The 21598-nt window shown below is 54.7% G+C and overlaps 6 protein-coding genes across 6 annotated transcripts; 3 read left to right on the top strand and 3 right to left on the bottom strand.

Moving 5' to 3' along the window:
* The first annotated feature begins 26 nt into the window (after window positions 1–26).
* BZA05DRAFT_148800 (P-loop containing nucleoside triphosphate hydrolase protein) lies at window positions 27–1271 on the top strand. Its single transcript, XM_051478983.1, has 3 exons — window positions 27–825; window positions 890–1029; window positions 1083–1271. Exons 1-3 carry the CDS (start codon window positions 221–223, stop codon window positions 1202–1204), a joined length of 867 nt encoding a protein of 288 aa, XP_051336327.1. The 5' UTR covers window positions 27–220; the 3' UTR covers window positions 1205–1271.
* Window positions 1272–9012: 7741 nt separating this feature from the next.
* Window positions 9013–9486, bottom strand: BZA05DRAFT_148780 (uncharacterized protein). The gene is made up of 2 exons (XM_051478981.1): window positions 9447–9486; window positions 9013–9387 (listed from the first exon to the last, which is right to left on the bottom strand). Exon 2 carries the CDS (start codon window positions 9339–9341, stop codon window positions 9111–9113), a length of 231 nt encoding a protein of 76 aa, XP_051336326.1. The 5' UTR covers window positions 9342–9387; window positions 9447–9486; the 3' UTR covers window positions 9013–9110.
* On the bottom strand, window positions 9147–10182 carry BZA05DRAFT_148786 (uncharacterized protein). Its single transcript, XM_051478982.1, has one exon. It carries the CDS (start codon window positions 9982–9984, stop codon window positions 9379–9381), a length of 606 nt encoding a protein of 201 aa, XP_051336325.1. The 5' UTR covers window positions 9985–10182; the 3' UTR covers window positions 9147–9378.
* On the bottom strand, window positions 10068–11380 carry BZA05DRAFT_342491 (uncharacterized protein; the record flags this gene model as incomplete). Its single annotated transcript, XM_051481030.1, has 2 exons — window positions 10068–10329; window positions 10386–11380. The coding sequence occupies 2 exons, from the start codon at window positions 11378–11380 to the stop codon at window positions 10068–10070; spliced, it is 1257 nt and encodes a 418-aa protein (XP_051336324.1).
* Window positions 11381–11697: 317 nt separating this feature from the next.
* BZA05DRAFT_148767 (uncharacterized protein) lies at window positions 11698–12388 on the top strand. Its single transcript, XM_051478980.1, has one exon. The coding sequence runs from the start codon at window positions 11966–11968 to the stop codon at window positions 12344–12346; it is 381 nt and encodes a 126-aa protein (XP_051336323.1). The 5' UTR covers window positions 11698–11965; the 3' UTR covers window positions 12347–12388.
* A 7093-nt stretch (window positions 12389–19481) lies between these two features.
* On the top strand, window positions 19482–19940 carry BZA05DRAFT_408266 (uncharacterized protein). The gene has a single exon (XM_051484690.1). It carries the CDS (start codon window positions 19604–19606, stop codon window positions 19925–19927), a length of 324 nt encoding a protein of 107 aa, XP_051336322.1. The 5' UTR covers window positions 19482–19603; the 3' UTR covers window positions 19928–19940.
* The last annotated feature ends 1658 nt before the right edge of the window (window positions 19941–21598 follow it).

The raw sequence follows: 21598 nt of genomic DNA, 5'->3' as shown, positions 1-21598 counted from the left end.
ATGGGATTTCACTATGGGTTTCTCGGTAATCGGGTGGCTTTTGGATCGCTTGTTTCCACCCCACCTTTCGGGCGTGCGACTCGGTAATCCCAGATCCGCTTCCATTTGGCGTCCTGTGCTGCACCCCACTTCCCCCACCACAACATCTCCGTAGACACATATAGAGACAATTCAGCATGTTCCGCCCACAGTCCCAACCCCGGCATCGAAGCTCCCCACCATGACAACAATGCCCCCGCCGACATCGTCACCGCTGCTCACGCACATTCTTGCCTTCCTCCGGCCACATCTCACCTCCCTCCCCGAGCGCACCACCCCGCTATTCATCGCACTCTCGGGCCCCCAAGGCAGCGGTAAAACAACCGTAGTGACGACCCTAGCCTCCGTCCTCCGCAGCGCACCTTACTCGCTCTCCGTCGCCGTCCTCAGCATCGACGACCTCTACCTCACCAATGCGCAGCAAACCGCGCTTGCCGCCTCGAATCCCCACAACCCGCTGCTACAGCACCGGGGCGTGCCCGGAACCCACGACCTTCCCCTCGCGCGCAGTGTCTTCTCGGCGCTGAAGAACGGCTCGGAGGTGACGCTGCCGGTCTACGACAAGAGTGCATTCTCGGGTGCCGGAGACCGTGCTGAGGCCGGCGAAAACGTGCCGGGCCGCGTCGACGTGGTGCTATTCGAGGGCTGGTGCGTCGGCTTCCGTGCGCTCGCCCCAGACGAGCTCGAGGCAAGACACACGCGTGGTACGGGAGTCGTCGGGAAACATCTACTCGAGAACCTGGTGGCTATGAACACGGCCCTAGAGGGATACGATGAAATCACCGAGTACTACTTTCCCTCCCTCTCCTTCCACGCCAACTTCGCGCTGACAGTGTGGGAACTTAAAAAGCCAACTCGATGTCCTCATCCACATCGACGCCGAATATATCGACTACGTCTACGCGTGGCGGCTGCAGCAGGAACATGCCTTGCACACGGCGACAGGGCGCGGTATGACCGACGAGCAGGTGGTGGCCTTTGTGGATGGATGTGCGTATCATCTCCCTTCCCTAAACCGGGCGGGAATGTGCTGACGGAGATAGATATGCCCGCGTATGAACTCTACGTGTCCGCACTGAGGCAGGGCGCGTTTAAGGAGAGGGGAAGGCACTTGAAGGTGGTTATCGGGCGGGGAAGAGAGGTTGTGGAGGTTGTGGAGATGTAGGGGGAATGGATGAGAATGGCGGGAGGGAATCGGGGAATCGGGGAACAGAGGGATTGTTTCCTAGGTTCTATACCCGTCTGTAATCGGGTAGTTGACGGACTGAAATCACATTTACTACCTGGATGATTGCATGGCTATTCGGACAGTCTGGGTGGTACTTGGTAGTAGGGTGGCTGTCCGAATACTCGTGAATCGATCTGGTAGAGTTGATGTTGCTCTTGAGTATCAAACCAGAGTGTCCACCTGCCTGCCATCACGAAGGAGTACCTATGCTTGATCGATTACGTTGGTTTCACCGGCAGGAAAGGAACAGTGGGATATCGTTGAATCTCGCCAGATAGAAATGTACAGCACCACCGACACTATCCGTGTGTCGCAAAGCAAGAGCTCCGACTCAACTGCAATGCTCATTAACTCTCGTTCGTTTGACCTTATGGTAGTTATCGAGTAGCGTCTGTAAAGGAGAGGAGACACCGAAGAGGATGACCAACGACAGTGCCGCTGTAGTCTAGACGGACTAGATGCGAGTATGATCGTATGACCGTATGATCGAATAAAAACAAACAAGACAAAGTTGCTGCACCGAGCCCATTACCTACAGGGGCTGCAGACAGGATTAGGAAGAGTTTCTGAGTGTATATAGGTATGACCATAGTCCAGATACAGTAGGCTGCACGGAATCAATAAACAACCAAACAACGACGCCGAAGAGGGGTGAATTCTCTACTCTACTCAGATATATACTATGACGATAGATCGACCAGCCTGGACACTGAGAACAGCACAGCCTCGACCTGCCGTCCCTGTCTGTATTCTGTGATTCTGTGAGGATGGCTATTGAGTACGGGCGAGGAACAGGGAGAGCCTGGACCCGGGGTGTAGTAGAATCGGTATGTTCGAGGCAGCCACGCATGATCCATGAGATACGAACTTGCATACAATACATAATAGACACGGGTCCGTCCCACTCGTTCATCCCCATCCCCATCCTCCCGGAACGCAACGGTCCAACGGTCCCTGATGGCCAGGAGCCCCACACGCCGGATTATGGTTCGAGACCCATGAGTCCTCCTCCTCCTCCTCCCACTACTCCTGTCCAGTGAGAGGGTCCTAATTTTCCTCACGAGCCACTGTTTAAAGTTTCGGTGGGCGAGATCACGGTCCACCGTTCAAGCTTCACAACTGTAGTCTGTCCAGGGCCCAGGCTCAGTGGGTCCCGCACTGAGCATAGCCACGCGGTGGCGGCACAGGAGTCTGGCGTGCAAGTTACCGCTCCTACTCCACTGCGTGTTTGTTGCTAGTTGACCTGCATCCAACGCGCCTACATAGTACAGGCTACATTATCGACGCCTACACGGTGGTCAAAGCACACGATATCACCCACCACTCGCCACTCGTCGCCGCCACCACGAATTCACGATGATCGCACTGGCGTGTTCGTGCGTATTTCGTGCTCGCACACCCCTACAGAGCGTGCTCGCACCGTGAGCACCAGCACGCCTCCCGCCTGCCGCCTAGCTGTGCGTGCGCCGTGCGAGATTGGAGAGCACCATGAGTCATGGGCCATGAGTCCATGACTTGCCGTGGAATCGTGGACCGCCGCTTTAGGCAACGCAGCGCAGCGCAACGCAACGCAGACTACGGTAGTAGCGGTACCGCCGGTACAAGCCTTTCCGTCGTCGCCCCTCCTACTCCGCCCCTCGCCCACGACGGGGCGCGCAATGCACGCATTAGCTGGCTGGCTGTTCCACCGAAGCGTCTCGTCCGTACTAGGTAATATACCTATTACCCACTGCCGCAAGGCTCGAGGCGGTCGCGAAAGCCTCGGTTCGAGCTCGAGTTCGGCCGCTTCTGGACTCTGGATACCGCACCTCCCGTGTTTGGACTGCGGTGGCGGACGGCGACGTCAGTAGGTATCTGGCACCGCGGTCCGCTCGTCGATAGGTAGACATGCTGGCTGGCTGGCTGGCTGGGAAGTATGGCAGGCAGGCAGGTAGGAAACCCAGCGTGTGGTGTGTGCGGAAACGTAGTGGGGTTGTGTTGTGTCTTTTTCCCGCAATAGACCGATGGTGTTCTCAGTTCTGCTGTGCTGGGGGTTGGCGCCTGGCAGAAGGCTGCGAGCCTGGCTGCCTGGCTGATAGGCGGCCTTCTCGCAGAGTCGCAGAGTTGCTGCACCGAGAGATCTTATTCTTCCATGCAGGGTGGATGCTCAGGCAGATCGGATAAACCCTTATGCTTCGCTGCGGACCCGCGGATCTGCGGTGTAGATAGGTACTAGAAACACATCTTCTCTTTTTCCCAGCCGGGGGTTTCGAACTTAGAACTTCAAAGCGTCTGGCTGCCTACCATAGCTGGCTGGCTGCCACTTCGGATCCGAGGGTGTTGTGCTTCTGCGCTGGACCGTGTATGTATACTCTAGTATTTAGCATTGACGCTGGACCGGACCGGATACACACGCCGATACTGGTCCGTATGTAGCTGTAGCTGTAGCTGTAGCGACTCATTATTCATATCGACGCCGTTGGATAATGATTCGCATACCTAACCTGCAGGATCATTTTCTTTCCTTCTTTTTTCTTTCCTTCTTTTTTCTTTCTTTTCTTTTTCTTGTTTCGTCATCCTACGGCTGTCTACTACTGGCACGACGTACTCTATGTTTCACGCTGCGCCCACATGACGCACGATGAGTGAATGCCCCGCACATCGTCACAGGATATCACCCGCCATACTGTCCCGACTCCCGCGGCGAGGCTGTCGGGCTGCCATTCATTCCCCGATCCGGCGCATTCGTCGGTTTCGGGGATCTCGTTCGTGCTACTGTTCGTCTCTTCAATGCTACTCTGCTCGTCACACGATTGTATATCCTGTCTGCCTGCGTGCGCACAAGGCTCCCAGCTGCTACTACTGGTACCGCCGTCTGTTTCTCACCTCGATTCGCGTGCATACTCTACACGGTGACGCCGTGACACCGTGACGGAATACAACTTCGTGTAATGCAGTGCAACTGGCAACTGCCGTGTTCACTGTTCACTCAACATGGATAGTGGATTCCTCCCGACGCCCGACGCCCGTAGTTGTAGACTATGGTAGTGCAGCAGTGCAGCCTCATTTCACAGCGGCACAGCCACAGTCTACCTACAGTGTTTCGTGCTTCGGTGGGATCCTTGACCTGGACCTTGCGAGTTGAGACTCGGGGGTTGATCGACCTTGCGCAGTCGAGGATCATGAATCATGAATCAATCTTGAAGACAATTTTCAAGTTTCAATCCTCCCCGCGCCGCGCGGATGGCGCAGCTACCTACTCTGCAGTCTACCTATGCTTGTATGCTTGGACGACCTCTGTTGAACACAATCAGCTACTGACATCAGACACACCCCCCTGAGGTCTGGCACCTGCGCAGTTTGTTGAGCACCGGCTGCACCGCTGCACCGGGCGGCGGGACGAAAGGTTTCCCGTGTCTGCCTCCACCTCCGCCTCCGCCGAGACTAGACTGGAGTGCGGTGTCAGGAGTCAAGAGTCAGGACGACGATATGTAGGGCACTGGACTCGCACGTCCGGACTCCAAGTCTCGATGTGCCCTTTCCCGCCTTGCAGCCTTGCAACCTTGGGAGTGTAGTGTGTCTTTGCTGTTCTTACGTCAGTACCGGTAGCTACTAGCCAACGGCCCCGACTCCGACGCCCAGCCGTGTGCACTATGTGTACAATAAACCGCAGTGTTATAGCAAGGCGCGGGGTGAGCCTTGAGGCCGACCTCAGTACTGACGTGGGTACTCTACATATGTCATACATAGGCTCAGTCAGGCTTCGCCTTTTGAGTATATAGCCACGCAGCCATCAGCCATCCAGCCACGCAGCCATCAGCCATCCAGCCACGCAGCCATCAGCCATCCAGCCACGCAGCCATCAGCCATCCAGCCACGCAGCCATCAGCCATCCAGCCACGCAGCCATCAGCCATCCAGCCACGCAGCCATCAGCCATCCAGCCACGCAGCCATCAGCCATCCAGCCACGCAGCCATCAGCCATCCAGCCACGCAGCCACGCCTCACGTCGTCGCGTGGCAGACAGTGGCACTGTGGCTGCCGCGTGTCCCAGTTAAAGGCTTAAAGCTTAAAGAGCAGATCTATCATCTTGCAGCTTTGCCCCATCATTATGCATGCGCCGGATGAGTGGATCACACGCACCCTCGCACCCCCCAGGCTCGCAGGCTCCCACGGCTGCTACAGGCTGCAGGCTATATTCCTGCATTCCTGCATTCCTGCGTTCCGTATCGCCGTTATGCCACGGTCGTGTACCTACTCTACCTAAGTATGCATGGGTGCCAGCCTTGCGCCCCAGACGAGACGTGGATAGGGCAGCTTTCCCCCGCAAGGCGAGATGGAAGCTTCGGTGCAGGAAGGACAACTGTCGAGTCTCGACGCATCCCGGCCGGTCGCTCCAGTGTCCAGACTTCAGACTCCAGCCTTGCGGACTGAGGGGAATTTGGAACGTGTTTATGCGGGCATTGGAGGGACGATTCAGAAACACATCTTTCCTCGTCCCTAGTCTCCTACATAGAGCTCTGAGCAGGCTGTAGCAGGCCCGTCTATATGTAATAGTGCATACTCTTGCGCCACTTCTAGACCTTCGGGCTTGAGGATTGAGGCTTGAAGAGACCCAACTCGGGCTCCAGCCTCCGGAGTACATATCATACATGTGTAGAACAGTAGAAGTGTAGATTTAGAAGTGACGCCAGACCAGCTTCCAGCCTCCAGCCTCCACCCTTCCACCTCCAGACCGGAAGCCTGGAGGTGAGTGGTGACAGCGGGGATACCTGCCTACCAGGCACCGCCGCACCGGAATGCAAAAGTATTCTGAAATCCATGTACGTATCATACATAGCAACAATAAACATACCGGTAGCTGTAGCTGTATCGTAAGCTCGTAAGCTCGCAACATGGCCGTAGGGCTGAAATCTCACCCTCGGCTCCAGCCAACGTGCGCACTGGTGACTGCGGACGGTTGCAATCAGGATTCAGCGTCAGAAGTATCATCTGTACTGGGTATATCGGTAAAGCTGTATTGTACAGCTGTACAGTTCGCATCACGACGCGGCAACGACTTATTCAGATATTCTTAACTATTCTCGACGGTTGTTTGTTGCCATGTTCTTGTCCATTGTCCACCGTCCATCGTCTGCCGTCCATCGTCCATCGTCCAGAGCTTAGTTAGTCCACCAGCCGGCACATTCGCTGCAGTGCTGCCTGGGCCCTGACTATCTACGCCCGGTAACCATGTACATGCCTAGGACGAAGGTGCCTGAGGCGCTGAAAGCTCGGCCAGGCCACGCCCCCACACCGCACCCGCACCCGAGCGTATGTATAGTAACTAGCCGCCTCAGTACTTCACGTACGCCCGCCTGCGCCTGAGGCCTCACCAATGCGCTGTACTGCGGTGTGTTGTGCTGAGCGGCTGGGCGGTAACTTTTCCCAGCGCAGCCCAGTCCCGAAACTCCAGATATACTTGACTCCTTCACACCGCACTACAAGTCTGGCACGCTCAAAGCCAAACTCAAAGCCAAACTCAAACTCCCCAGCCACATCCGAGTTACGAGTAAGCCACCCCTCATACCTAAGCCACCCCGCGACCGCGACCCCGTCTCCAGCCAGTTCTAACTTCTATGTAACCTCTAACTATGATCTATCTTTATCCGCTCCAGCTTCCGGATCGTCACGGTTCACCGGTAGGGCTGCTTAGCTTACTACATAGCTGATATGTACACCATGGTTACCCCTCCCCTCCCGTGTTCGGTCCCGTCTCGACTCTCCCTCTCCCACGAGCTGCGAGTTGTGAATCTGCAAATATCCAGCCGCTCCTATGTAGGAGTGCACAGTGCACCCCTCCTTCACGACCGGTCACCCCGCACCTATGTAGCATGGAGTGAGCGTGCTGCGTGCTGCGTGCATGAGTTGGCGAGACCAGGAGAGCGGGGAAGTCAAGTCAGTCGGCACCCCCCGTCTCCCCTCCCCCTTCCCCCTCGGCCCTCCCCCGTCGCACCCCCTCCCCCTCCCCCCCCCCCCCCCCCCCCCCCCTCCAACCCCAGCCAGCAGCCAGAAGCATGATTCCACAATCACATTCCATTTCACATTCCATTTCACATTCCACATTCCTCGCCAGCGAAACAACCAACACCCCAACACCCATCTGTGTATGTAGCAGTCGCCAGATAGCTCTCGACTCCCAGTCGAGCACGGTATCCACCTACCGTGGTCCGTGGTCCGTGGTCCGTACAGTTCCTAGTAGAACAACAACGCAGCATCGACGCAGCAGGGTTTGTTTTTGCATACGACCTACCATACGACCTACCATACCCACCATTCACCTACCATGCTGTGCGTTGCGTCTCGTTGCGCGAGTGAGCGACACGCAGGAAAGAAAAACAAAGAACTCGCTCGCTCGCTCGCTCATGCAGTCGAGTCCGCAATCGGCCTGGAACTTGGGGGTGAGGAGTGAGCGAGTCCACACCGCGACACAGCGAGTCCTCCAGCCCGGAATGAAACTGCGCGAGCGAGTCTGAATACTGCGTGATGAAGAAAAAAACAATCACAATCACAAGCAGAGGCAGAGGCACAGGCAGAGGCAGAAAGTAAGAAGCACGGATCGTCGGTACGCACTGCGTGCCCCTCCCCGCCCGCCGAGACGACTGAGACGAAGACCCCCGCTTGCGAGCCTGGGAATTTGAGAAGTCTGGGAATTTGAAAAGTCTGGGAGTTTGAGACGGCAACCCCCGCTTGAGACCGTGAGACGATCACCCCCCACCGCCCCCCGCCCGCACAGTGAGAAAAATAATAATTCTCGCGCCGTACTCTAACTTCTAAGTAGAGTACGGTGAGGAGGTAGGGGGGTGCTCTAGATACTCTGCTTCTGTCCAGTAGATACTCTAGATAGGTACTCTTGGTAGAGTACTCTACTCTATGTACTCTACTTCTGTCCAGGATAGCTACCGTACATGATACTCTACAAGATACGGTACAAGACACAAGATACGGCACAGGAAACAGGATACTAGTACTATATACATCCAGTCGGCGGTGAGCAGTGAGAACCGGTGGGTTCGGACGAACCAGCGTCCGCCGTGGGGTGGCGCTGTATGTGTCTGTCGTCTGTCTGTGGTCTATGGTCTAGTTATGGACCATGGTCCTCGCCGTTCGGCCTGTAGTCTGTGGTCTGTGGTCTACGGTCTTCGCCGTTCGGTCATCCGCCCGCCGTCCTCGCCGGTCTGTCGTCCTCGCCGTTCGGTCATTTGTCGCCGGTCTATGGTCCTCGCCGTTCGGTCGCTCAGTCGCTCAGTCGCTCAGTCGGTCTATCGGTCTATCGGTCGCTCAGGTATCGCTCGTATGGGCCTATGTACCTATACTACCTACAGTATAGACATCATCCACGGTCGCGATCACGGCCTAGGTTTTACTGTCCTGTCCGCTGCAGTCCTATCCGCAGAGTCCTGCAGTCCCGCGGAAACCACGGCCACGGTACTTTCTTCTCGTGGCCGTCCGTGGCAGCTCGTAACCGTTCGTCGCCGGTCATGGCCATCGTGGCCGTTCATGGGAGAACGGCGGCGGCGGCGGTCCGGAACAGAACATGATCTCCGTCACCAGTCGCCAGTCAGTCGCCGGTCGCAGATGAAATATTGTTCGATTTTCGATCTTCGATTCGAGCGGCGTACAAGATAAATGATAAAACACCCACCCACTGTACTGTACTGCAGCCACTGAACTGCGCGGCGCTGCACTGCGCGGCCAATATACGGGCCAATATGTGGCGAGGGGGAAGGAACGAAGAAGAAAGCAAGAAGAAAGCAAGAAGAAAAGAAAGAAAGTGGGTATGTACCCAAGTACCCAAGCATAGCCCAGTATTCGACGTTCGACGTCAGGAGAGTCGCGACAGACTCCAGAGCATGGCATGGCATAGCATGGCGAAACGACGTCCCGTGCGCGAGTGAGTGATAAAAAATTGAGGTATTACGAGACCTGTAGAGTACATTCCATCATTGACCATTCCATCCATACATCCAGTATCCATCCACCGTCCATACACAGAGCCCCATCCAGTGCCATAATCCGTCACAAGAACAAGCAGGAAAAACCAAAGAAAAACCATCACAACCGTCACAATCCCATCACAGTCCCACCCTAAGTTACAACCACTGCCATAGCCACCCCTCCCCTCCTCTGCTGTCCTGTCCTGTCCTGTATTTCCACCAACCACTGTTCCCATCCCCAAAGGCCAAACTTAAACCGAGCCCAATAAACCAATCCAGCGCCGCTGCCGCCGCCGCGCCCCGCTCTGCTCCGTAAATACCACTCCGTCCACCCCCATCGCGGGATTTCCCTATATCGTAGTTCTCCGAGAAAAAAACAGACCCCATAAAAAAAACCAACAAAAAAGCAAAGGAAGAAAGAAAGAAAGCACAGGAACAACCCAAAAAGCGTAACCTCTTGCCCGGAAGAAGTGCGCGATAAATCCCCCGCGTAGGTATGTAAAAGCAAAGATGAAGACGCCGGAACTCAGGTGATGACGGTAGTGCATCACGTACTAAGAGGAGGAGGAGAAGGAGAAGAAGAAAAGAAGATGAAAAGAAGAAAAAGATGAAAAGAAGAAAAAGATGAAAAGAAAAAGATGAAGATATGCACAAATACAGATATATATATACCGGCTTCGACGGAAACGCAACTGCAAAGCGTGGGTTTCCGCCAACCGCAACAGAGTCCATGCGATACGATACGATGTGATGTCGCCGCATGTGCTGTCGTTTAGGTGGTGGGGTAATGTGGTAATGTGGCAAGCAAAAAAGGAAGAGCACAAGAGGATGACGCGCGGACGAAATCAACTCGTGAACATCCTGCGTGGCGGTGTCGGCGACGTCGGCGGCGCAGTGCGCCCGAATTGTACCGACTGACTCCGGCTGATGATTGGTCGGCGGTGGAACATCTCGTCGATGAACCGCTTCGGCCCCACGTACTCCATGTTCATCTTCAGTGGTGTCTTGCCCGTCGTGGGCAATACCAGTCGGACCGACTTCTTCTTGTGGTACTTGCGCTTGATGCAATCGTCCACCAAGGCGACTAGTCCAGTGGTGATGATGACACTGCGGGGCTGTGTCAGTAGAGTTTACTAGGTACGGCAGGATAAGGTGTTACTCACTCTGCAACATCTGCTGTGTTACTGTTGATGGGATCGGTGTTTGAGTCGTTAAAGTACAAGGAACACGGCGGTACGAATCCGCCCTTTGCCTCCTCGATCGCGACCATCGCGGGAGTCAGAATGTCGGGTCGGATGTAAGCGACAACGTTGTTTGTGGCATTGTTGTGGAGCTCATAAGACACCTCCTCGGACATCCCAGCAGCGATGCGCCTCCGCCAAGAATAACTCTTTCCCCAGTACTCAAAATCGTACTTCTTGCCGGACTTGGCGCCGCGGCGGGTCAGGTCCACGTGTGCGTAGTTTGAGAACTCGAGCGTGCAAGTGTTGGTCGGTTTTGTGCCACCAGGTGTAGTGGGGCTGACATCGGGCTCCTCCTCGTCGTCGGGATTGGATCCGTAGCCACTATCCACGCGCTCAACCTTTCTCAGCTCGTCGGCCGAGGATTTGCTGCGGAAACTGCTGAGAGCCTTGCGGAGGACCGGTCGCTGGAGGACCGTCTTGGCGACCTTCCGCTTCACGTGAGCCACCTCACGTCCACAATCCCGTCCGTACCGACGGACAGAAAAGTCGCGATCCCTGAGGTCGTACATGCGAAGGTGGAAGAGTGTGATGCGTCGGTCGTGCTCGCGTCTCGTGGGCGCGTCGCAATCGACGCGCACGTTCATGTTTCCGTCGAGCGTCGAGTCGTCGTGCTTGATGATGAGCCGTCTGGTGGATGGAAAGTGTTCGGCGAACTCTTGCGGTGTTGCCGGAACGGCTTTACTCCGGGAAGGCTCGTCTGTGTAGTCTTCGTAGCAGTTGTAGATATCGTCGTCGTCCTCGTTGATGGAAGCAACGGTGGTGCAGTACGTGTTCAACGAGGCACCCGAGGCCGAGTCGAACAATTCCGACTCTTGTGGGGTATCGAAACTCGTTCCCGCCGAGTGGTGGTCTAATGAGGGGACAGAATCGGGCACTGAGCTCTGACGCGAGCTATCGTAGGTGGACGAAGACATGCTACTGCTGTCGTCGTCGGAACCATGTCGCAGATACGTCGAAAACATTGCGGGCGAAGTATGTTGGAGAACAGCTTGTGATGGTCGTAGTGGGTAGCTATTGTAGGTGTATGTTTCGGAGGCGATGGGTTGTATGTAGTAGTAGTGGTGGTAGTAGTGGTGGTAATGGTGATAGTGGTGGTAGTGGTAGGGTGTGTGAAGGTGTGTTGAATGTTGAAAGTCGGGAATATATTGAGATTATAAAGGCGATATTCTTCACGGGGTGGGGGGATGACGGATTATTAAGTGGTTTCCGGAAGCAAGTGGCAACTTCTTGAACAAACGAGATGTCAACTGGCTGTTTGTTTTCCAGGGGCGAGTTCAGTGGTGAGGTGTCTTTGAGATGTGTAGGGTCTGTATGGAGAGTTGCGATGTATGGGGTCGTAAGGGTCGTATGTGCGAATGTCCCGTTGAAGAGTAGGAGCAGTAGCAGGAGCAGTAGAGCAGTGTGAAGGTGGAAATCGAGCCACTTTTAAGCGAAGCGAAGGGAACGGACGAAGCTAGACGGCTAGACGAATAACAAGCAAGCAGAAAGCAGAGATATCGATGCGGTCGGTGATGCCGAGCGGGATCATGAGAATTAGAGTCGATTCTGACGGGAGTGTCGGGAGGGGATTATGTCAGGGTTTTTCTGCGTGGCTGTATGTAATGGTTTCGGAGGCAGCGGTTGTAAAGGATCCCACATCAAAGGTTGCAGAATATAGAATGGTGGTGGCTCGAATAGAGTGGCCGTGGTTAGGAGGGGGAGTGTGGCGATGCTGGATGATGGTGATAGCGATAGTGATGATGGTATTGCTGCTGCTGCTGATGATGAAGATAGTGGTGGTGAGATTCTTTCTAATATTCTGTAATCGGCGCGGTCATTCGGGCGTCCTTAAAGAAGCGGCGATGGTGACCTTTTTGAGGGGGGGATGGAGAAAGGGTTAGGCAGTGCTGAGGGTTAAGTGGGAACGTTTGCGAGTGTAACCTACTGTACTTACTCTACTCTGCCTCCGTGTGTGCTGGGAAGCGCTTCTCCAGCTGGGTGGGTGTCCTCTCACCCCCGCCGCTGATGCCTCCTGCCCCTTCGTGGAGGCAGAAATTCAGAATCGGGTCAGCGAATCAGGTGGCGCCGCGGTCTCTCCAGGCATTGTGCGCCAGTTAGTCGGTCAGGCCAAATCCATTTCGATTTGGCCTTTCGGTGGGCTCAAGGCTAGCGAGAGAGCATTATGGCCATTCCCCCCACCCCCCCAACCAAAGCTACCCAAATCGACCCAATTTCATTCCTTCATGCCCTCATGCCCTTCGGCCCCCCCATCACCTCCTCAGCCTCCTCCCTTGCCACACGGGCACACGCCTGCCCGCCTGCCTTTGCCGGAGCCTCCGTCCGCGTCTCACGGCTTTCGCTCGCCCACGAACGCCTCTTTTGCCGTTCAGCTCCAGTCTCCACTCACAGATCCCCCCTTCCCCTCCGTCGCCTCCCGTCTTCCCGGTCCATTTTCTGTCTGGCCTCGTCATGCCGATATTGGTGTCCCACCCTTCGCATTCTCGTGCCATGGCCATGGATTAATCAATTACCTACTTTGCATACCTAGAGATTATTCTCCCGTCCACGATCCCCGTTGAATCTGTCCAACCGACCGCCGTGGAACTGCGTTTCTTTTCCTTGGCCAGCAATTGTTTTCGATCCTTGCCCGGCATCATCAAGGCTCATGCTCTTACGCACCACTCGTCGCAGCCAACCACCCGCTAGTATTTTTGGCCCGGCGGGAAATTATTGGCTGACCATCATCAGCATCATACCATGACCATACCCCCCCACGGTTAGAGCGACCCAGCTGTCAATACATACGGTAGTGATAGCAACCAAAACTAACCCCCCACCAGCACAAAAGTTCAAGCTCATCGTAGGCACAAATCACACTGATGCACCGAGCCTTTTTTCTGCTTGCTTGCTTCAAGCGCAGATGGTTACTTCACTTGGACGTCACACTCGTGATTCGAGAATCGTCGATAGCTAGCCCGCTCGAGGAACTCCCCCCCCGCCCCCCCCGCCCCCCCACGTCTCCGCGCAGCGGCGTAGCGGCGTAGGACACGGCAGCATGTGCGGATCGAACCACTAGTAACTACCCGCGCTTCCTCCCTCTCCGCCGCCGCCCGACATGCTCTACTACCGGTGCAGTAGCGGGCGGGCGGGCGGGCGGCAACGTCACGGTCACCAGTCCATGTCAGCGGGCCAGCGCCCCGCACGACGGGCTCCCCGCCGAGCGACGGTGGGCTTCGCGAGATGACCGCCTGGCTTCGGACCTTCGGACCTTAAACCTTTGGTAACCAGCGCGCGGCCGCACACTACAGGTAGTAGGTAGTGCCCAAGTAATCTACATAAGCACGTCGAACTCCGGTGCGAGGCGTGTAATCGTGAATCGTGTAATCGAGAACAAAAGTCGCGACTATACTATACTATACCGGACTATATTATAGCATAATAGCTCTACTATGAGCTCAGAGACCTCGATGGATAGATATAGCCCTCGATATATGGGTCAGCGCTGAGCGAGCGCCTACATGAGGCTACAGCTATATCCATATTGGCGGAGGGCGCATCCGGCAATCTGTATATAACATTTGAATGCAATTGTTTCTGCATGCCCTCCAACCAACCACACTGCAGAGTTTTGTTTTTGTTTTTCTGTTTTGTTTCTTGGCCCCTCCATCCCTCCCACCGACCTCGAACATCTTGCAAGGCCCTCGAAACCGGTGATTGGTGCGATCGCTGCCTGCCTGCCTGCGTGCGGGACTTTATGGTCGTACCGGGTGTCACCTCCTGGTAATCAAGCGCCTTGTCCACACACACCACACACCGCACACCCGCCCATGGCTGGTAGGTAGACTTGAGAGTGGAGTAACTCTGTGCAGGCTGCATTTGTTTCGTTTCCCCCTCGGCGTTTCAAGCTTCAGCAGCCAGCTGCTCGCCTCGGGGCGGGGCTCGGGAGTCGGCCGCCGGCCTTGTGACTCTTGACTCTTGATCCTACCCACCTTAGACCTACTGGTACTACCTGGCGCGAGAGTCGCGACAGCCCTGAATTTCGACTCCCAAGCCCGATCTCGAGAACAAGAAAACCTTCGCGGAACGTCGCACGTCCCGTAGGCCGTGCTCGAGCCTTGAGCCAAAAGATCCCCAAAAGATCCCCCAAAGATCCCTAGAGTTTTGCCTCCGTCCCTCTCGGTACCAACTAGTTCTGCTAGGTAGATCGTAGTCCGCGCAGATTTGATTGTTTCCGTGGAAATCGGATCCACGCGCAAGCGAGCGCGCGCGACCGCGCGCCCGTAAGGAACGAACGAACGAACGACGGCTGAACCAGAACGGGACGGTGCGGGGCCAGCGACTGGTCCGTGCCCCGTACTGGTTTGATTCCTTATTTTGTTTCAACTTTCGTAAGTACGTCCGTGAGCGGCGAATGGTGAATGGTGAACGGTGAATGGTGGGCCCATGTCGATAATGATTCGATTCGATTGAGCGACTGGCTCGATAACACGAGGCCTCTGGGCTTATTGGGACTTGTTGGGGAATGGGAATTCCGCGATTGGATCTATGTTTTCTATGTGGATGGATAGGAATAGTGCTTCTACTAGTAGCTCTGTATGTAGAATACTAGCAGAGCATCATAAAAGCTTCATAGAAGCACAGCATTACGGAAGACAACTCAACTGAACTCAACTCTACTCGACCAGCTACTATAATACGCTGACCCTCCGCTGTTGGGAATCTGGAATCGACCGGATGATTCTCACACTCACAGAATACCTGCTTGGGTGCTCTACTCATGTCGCCGAATCGCTGACATTAATCAGCCCTGAGCCCCCGATCTCCGTGGCGCCGTGGCGGAGAGAGCTCGCGTGTGCAATCGTCTACGGTAGTCCGATGTTGATTTTGTACACACGTATGCATACTTATATACAAAAAGGAAAGAAACGATCCAAACGAACAGATGCGCGCCGGAAACCGTGCACACTGCACAGTTGCCACTATTTATATAGTATTCTCGTCGATGTTCTGGACGTTCTAGATGCTCTGGATGTTCTAGATATGCGGGTATTTCACTCAGTTGAGTGCTCTAGATCTACTCAAGCATCGAGTACGTAGAGCAACAACCCCACGGCACACGATTCCACTGTCTCAGCCCTGAGTCCTCGGCGGTGCATGTCTCATTGTCTCTCCGCCGGGGCGTCCTTTATATACGCAATCGTACGGTGACGTGAATCCCGCGGCTGGACATATTCCATTCTCCCTTCCCGTGGCTTCCTTCAACTACTAGTACGTACACAACTTTGACCATCAACTCCCCGAATCTGGCCAGAGTGAGTCTGTGCGTTGATTGAAGATTTATCGGCCACTCCTCGGTTTAAGGTTACGAACTTACGGTAGCTCCGATCCGCTCGCCTCCAAGTTCCCGCTTCTCGTCTCCAAGGACCTCGAACGTGTTGGTCTACCGTACCAACCAACTTCTTGGTTGCAGCTCACGTATGTAGCTTGATAGCAACCCTAATGCTGCTCAGCTCATACCGTGGCCATGGTCCGTGGGAATATGCACAGTGTACATAGCTTCCGCCATCTTGAAGGCTCAAACCGTGAGCTCAGAGCTGGAGTACCGATAGGTATATCCAAAAAGCATATCATGTGACCGACATTCGATGGTGGTCGTCGTCGCTGCACACTTGATCGGACAATGGGGCGGGATCCGGATGACTCTAATCATGCCTCAGGCCTGCTCCACGGCTCCGCACAACAGCCGGCCCCTGGGTATAAAATTATCACCCTTACCTTCTCCACGATTACGACTACGACCACGGCAGCACGGCTTTAGCTGCTGCTGCTGCTGCTCTGTAACTACCGTACATGCAAAGCCAAAGGCCCGTCCGTCAAGTTCAAGTTCGAGGTCGACGGTAGTTGTGTACCGTGTGGTAATACATAATCGGTATTGCCGCACACACACATTATGCATACCTACCTCGAGGATAGGCTAGTTAGCCCCAAGTTCGAGGCTCCAATGAACCCATCGATTATTTGCAACCTCGCAGACTCGTACGAGCTTGAAGCAACCGGACCCAAACCTCGTACATCCGATATCTCGAACAGGGCGAAAACTGTGCCACCGCTCACCCAAGGCCCAAGGGGTTCATACTCTGTCTATACGATAATACTAGTAGTACATAGCCTGCTAGATAGGAGATTTTAGCGGGCCGCGAATATGTAGGCTGAGTATATAGCTTCCGAGCTGCGCACGCCGCACGCCGTCCGGGACTCCGGGAGTCCAGGGCTCCTCCCGAAGTTAAAAGTTGAAACTTGAAGGCGCAGCAGAGAGGCGTACCTACTAACTAGTGCCTACTACCTAGTACCATGATACTCTTCAATATTCTGTTCTGCTGCCACGGTCTACTACTATCTAGTATAAGGGCGGAGTTTCCGTGATGCTGGATAGAGTACTGAACGCCACGGAGAACTTGAAGATAGTTAGTCGAACATGAGCATTCTGTTTCTTCCCTCGATGCGTATCCCATAACCAGTCATGCTCCCTTCCTCCGCCAGCCTTTCAGCCCGCCCACCACCGCCTCGCCTCGCTAAAAGCCTTCCATAGCCCTTCCACAGCCCTTCCAGCCTCACAGCCCTTCCACAGCCCTTCCGTTGTTAGTGACAACCTAGCCCAACTAACTAGATAATCCGGAACGGGAAAGCGCCCCCGTGGTCGGTCGTTGATCTTCACGGTCTCAAGAGTCAAGGCCGGGTGCCTCGTGTGCATAACTATCAGTAACAGCCGTGTTGCCAAGTGCTAGGCACCTAGTACATACCCGTTCGGATATGTACATAACTAATGGTGCGGCTTTGCTGGACGAAGCTTTTCTACATGTGTATGTACCGTATAAGATATTCACCGACCTACATATCATAGGTACTTGGGTAGGTACTCGAGTAGGTACATACTCTTCCAGACGGAATGTGGAAGGCTACCTACCTACCTCGGACTCCGGAGGGAAGAAGAAAATGCAACAAATACCGGTACCGGTATCACGGACTCACGGAGGCTTGCTCGATGGAATGAAAGAGCAAAAGGCCAAGTCCCGTCACACGTGTGTGCGAATAATTCCACCGATCAACTCGTCCACGGGTCCAAGAATTATGCATACCTACCGTCCGTCCATACAAAGATCTCGAGCCCCGGAGAACTTCTTACCTAAAACTGCACACTGCAGCCCCGCCATCGAGTAACCAGAGTAGCTATTGCCGATCCGGGATGACCATAAAGGCATGTACCCAGGTAGGTACAAAGGCAGGTAGGTCGCGGATACCTACCACGAACTGTGCCGCACAGCGCATTACAGTATGACCGGTATGTACTGGTACATACATACATGCGGTATTCCCCAGCAATCCATCTACCGACAGCGCCGATGAATCACGAATATGTACATTCTGGGATTTTTTCTCGAGATCTCCGTAGTACTACCATAGTCAGTATAGCCAATATGTATACCCAGCCTGCAGCTCCGAGCACCGAGCTCTACATAGGCGTAAGGCACAGCCCAGTCCAGCGTCGTCGTCTTCGTTGTTGTTTTTTTCCTCTGCTGAGCTGCTCTCCCTATTTCCGCTTTCCCACCTGGCTAACACCCACTCCTACTCTAGGCCGCGGGGGGTAGGTACAAGATGGCAATGCCGATAACTACCCACCAAAAGCGGCGGTGAGACTGGCTACCACAACTAGAGAACGGTAGAGTACGGTGGACTGCGGTAACTTGGAGTACATATGTAGAGTTCCTAGGCGGCCGGCGGTCCGCTTACCTGCCTACAGCATGCGTATGCGTATGCGTACCTATGCGTATTACTCCAACTGCGGAGAGGAGCGGAGAGGACAGAGCATTCTTTCTGGGGGCTTCGATGATGGGCCCGCACGCCCGCCAATGCTCTCATCATCATCATCACCATCATCATCATCATCATCATCATCACCATCATCACCATCATCATCCATGACTTTGACTTCCGAATTCCGCAGGAACAACCCCCATCCATCCGTCCGTACGTCTGTCAGTCCGTCATCTTCTCGGAATGACAAAGCCGGCGCCGGCGAATATGTAAAGAAAGCGTCGAGCGCATTAGAATAGAGTAGAAACTTCGGACCGGCGGTGGGTTTATCCCCTTCAGAGGTAACTAACTTAAAAGTTAACTCCGAACCGTGTACATACATAAGTCACCATGTGCATACTTCCGAATGAAAACGAACAGATTCGTGGTTCATCGCAGGCGCACCAAGCATACATACTTCTTAGGTAAACGCTGGTGTTGGTGGGTGCCTGAACTGGTTTCCACGGTCGACGGTCGATGCTTGTCAGGAGTCCATCTCGCTGGCTGGCTCTGCTGGCAGCACTCAACGGCCACGACGTAGTCAGTTAGCCCGAATCGAGCCGGCCGGTTGGTCGGCCGGTCGGCTTCGCAACAACAACAAATGTTCCACATCCACCACATCCACATCCGCGACTTCGACAACGACTGGACCGACAACCGAGTCGACACCCTCCTCCTCCCCCTCACACACACACACGCACGGAGAAAAATAGCCTCCGATTGAATCAAGCTCGCTCGCTCGCTCAATTTTTTTTACCCCATCATTTGTTTTTTCCTTTTAATTGTTTTTTCTTTTTCTTTTGCCTTTTCTTTTCCTGATCGACCAGCCGGCTGCATGTTGACGTATCTACTCTAGTTCATACCAATGCCATGCTCGTTCCGGCAGATAGTTGGTTAACGGTGTCCTTTTTATGCCTTTTTTTTTCTTTCCCGGGAAGCAGAGCTGCAAAGCTGCGGAGGGGAGCTGCGGAGGGGAGCGTGGAAGGGGAATCATTCCGCAACGAGAGTGCCGGTATGTACGGTGGGCGTGTACGACTGCTGGTTGCCGTGCCATGGTGCATCTACAGACTACTGGTCGGGCAGAGCCAAAGCCAAAGCCAAAGCCAAAGCCAAAGCCAAAGCCAAAGCCAAAGCCAAAGCCAGCAGCCAGTAGAGTTATGTACGACCTCACCCCCCCCCCCCCCGCTGAAAATTTTTACGATCGTTGGGAGGAGCTCCCCGATCTCCAGCCCTCCCAGCGCTCCCAGCGCTCCTGGAAAACCGACGATCCGACTGTCGACCCGACGGTTTGAGGGTTTCGGTGTGAGATGAGGATGATCGTGAGATTTTTTGTGTTCTGGTTCTGGTTCTGCCGACATGAGCGGCTCCACTCTACGGTAAATACTCTACTCTATTCCCAGTTCGCGGTCCAGCCAGAATGCCAGCACGCAAGTGCAGCTTCACTTTCACGATGGTCATGGCTGGATGGTGCTGGTGGATTCGTGTACGCAATATGTCGTGGATGGGGAAAGGTGAGGTTGAGGTCGTGGACGGGGACGGGCGAAAGTTCCTGGATCGTGGATCGGACGTTCAGCGTTCGATTTCTCCACTCTACTCCACTCTACCTTATTTCATTACGATGGGGGGTTTGAAGGAAAGTGTGGGGTAGTACTGTAATAGACTCTGGAGTCTGGAGTAGATGCGGCACTCTATTACTCCAACACCGGTTTGATTTCGAATTCCCCCCATCCCCATGGGCCATCCCCGCCCCAGCCCACCCCATCCCATCCAGGCTCATCCCATCCCAGCCTGGTGGTTTCTCCACGAGGCAGATAGGCAGCCAAACAGGCAGGCGCGCGGGAAACATAAACATTTAGCTCAGAGATCTTGTTTTCCATCCGACATCCAAGCCTCGCCTCCCCGTTTCGAGCATGAGCGACAGTCGACAGATGTGATGGTCGAAGCATCGAAGCATCGAAGCATCATCCGCTCATGCTCGTCCCATCTCGTCCCACCATCTCGGGTTGCCCGTCCTACACCACCACCACCACCACCACCAGCACTGTCACCAGCTCGTCTTTACCCCACGAGTCCATCCATATCCCATCCATCCGTCCATCCATCCATCCATCCATCCATCCATCCATCCATCCATCCATCCGTCGGCTGGGCACCTCCGTCCGCCCCCGACTCCACGACTCCCCGACTCCCCGACTCCCCGCGACGCGACACCACAGTGAGCCGTGACCACACCACCTTTGCCTTTTCACAGCCACACACACTCGGACACTCCCCCGCCCCCAAGTCCCCGTGACGCCTCGGCGGCCTCCGAGGCTTCACTGAAGGGTTCAGGCTTCTAGAAGACGCGGATCCTTCGATATCGATGAACTCGCGGATGAACTCGCTCGCTCGAGCTGGAACTTGGAAGATCATGGACCAGCTGACGCACGTCACCTCACGGCGCGGCGCGCGGGTTTCGAGCCGGCTTCGAGAACGTGGTGTAGAGTACATACCACCATCACCACCACCACTCCTGGTATCTACATAGATACCCCGAGTAGGTATTTACTCTCCACACACCCCTCAGTGCTCACCCCACCAGCCACTAACTAGGTAAACTATCGGAACGTTCGGTGTTTTGCGGGGAATCATGAATGGATGGGGATAGGTCCGGTGATTATTCGTTGGGGTCTCCCCCCTCCATCTCCCTCAGCCTCCTCCTCCGCCTAGTTATTTGCGCAATACGGACCTGCGTCGTACGTAGACCACCGGTACGGTACGGTAGGTTGGGATCCGGATCGATTGAGAAAGAGCCTTTGGCCCTTTTGGGGGGAGGTGGGATGATCGATGGATGGATTGGTACTCTAGATTGGTGTATGGATGGATGTATGGATGGCCAGCGCATTGCGCGGAGAAAAATGGTAGGAAAAAAAGTCGGATGAGAATGATGACTCGACTCCGTGGCTCCGTGGCTCGATTTTCCTTACCATACACGATATGTATCTATCGGTGCGCCGGTACGGGTATAAGGTAGGTACTGGGTATAGACATTAGAGAGTCGTGTTGACAGGGTACGGTATAGTAGGTACTCGACTCTTCTACAGACTACGGGAACGACGATACCTATTACCCAGGCCCCAGCAGGTACCTTACCCAAGTACCTCCATGCAGCAGGCCGTTATACATTCTCGGTCTGGGTCTGGGTCTGGATCTAGTCTTCACTCTTCACTCTTCAGATGCCGGCAAGTACTCTACTCTAGGTATGTAGTGCGGGCCGCGGGTAGCTGCTGCTGCTGCTCTTCATCTTCTTCTCTTCTTTTTCA

The sequence above is a fragment of the Tricharina praecox genome, assembly GCF_024521635.1.
Source record: "Tricharina praecox strain CBS 144465 chromosome Unknown BZA05scaffold_27, whole genome shotgun sequence".
Classification (NCBI taxonomy): domain Eukaryota; kingdom Fungi; phylum Ascomycota; class Pezizomycetes; order Pezizales; family Pyronemataceae; genus Tricharina; species Tricharina praecox.
This window is presented reverse-complemented; position numbering and strand designations above follow the sequence as displayed.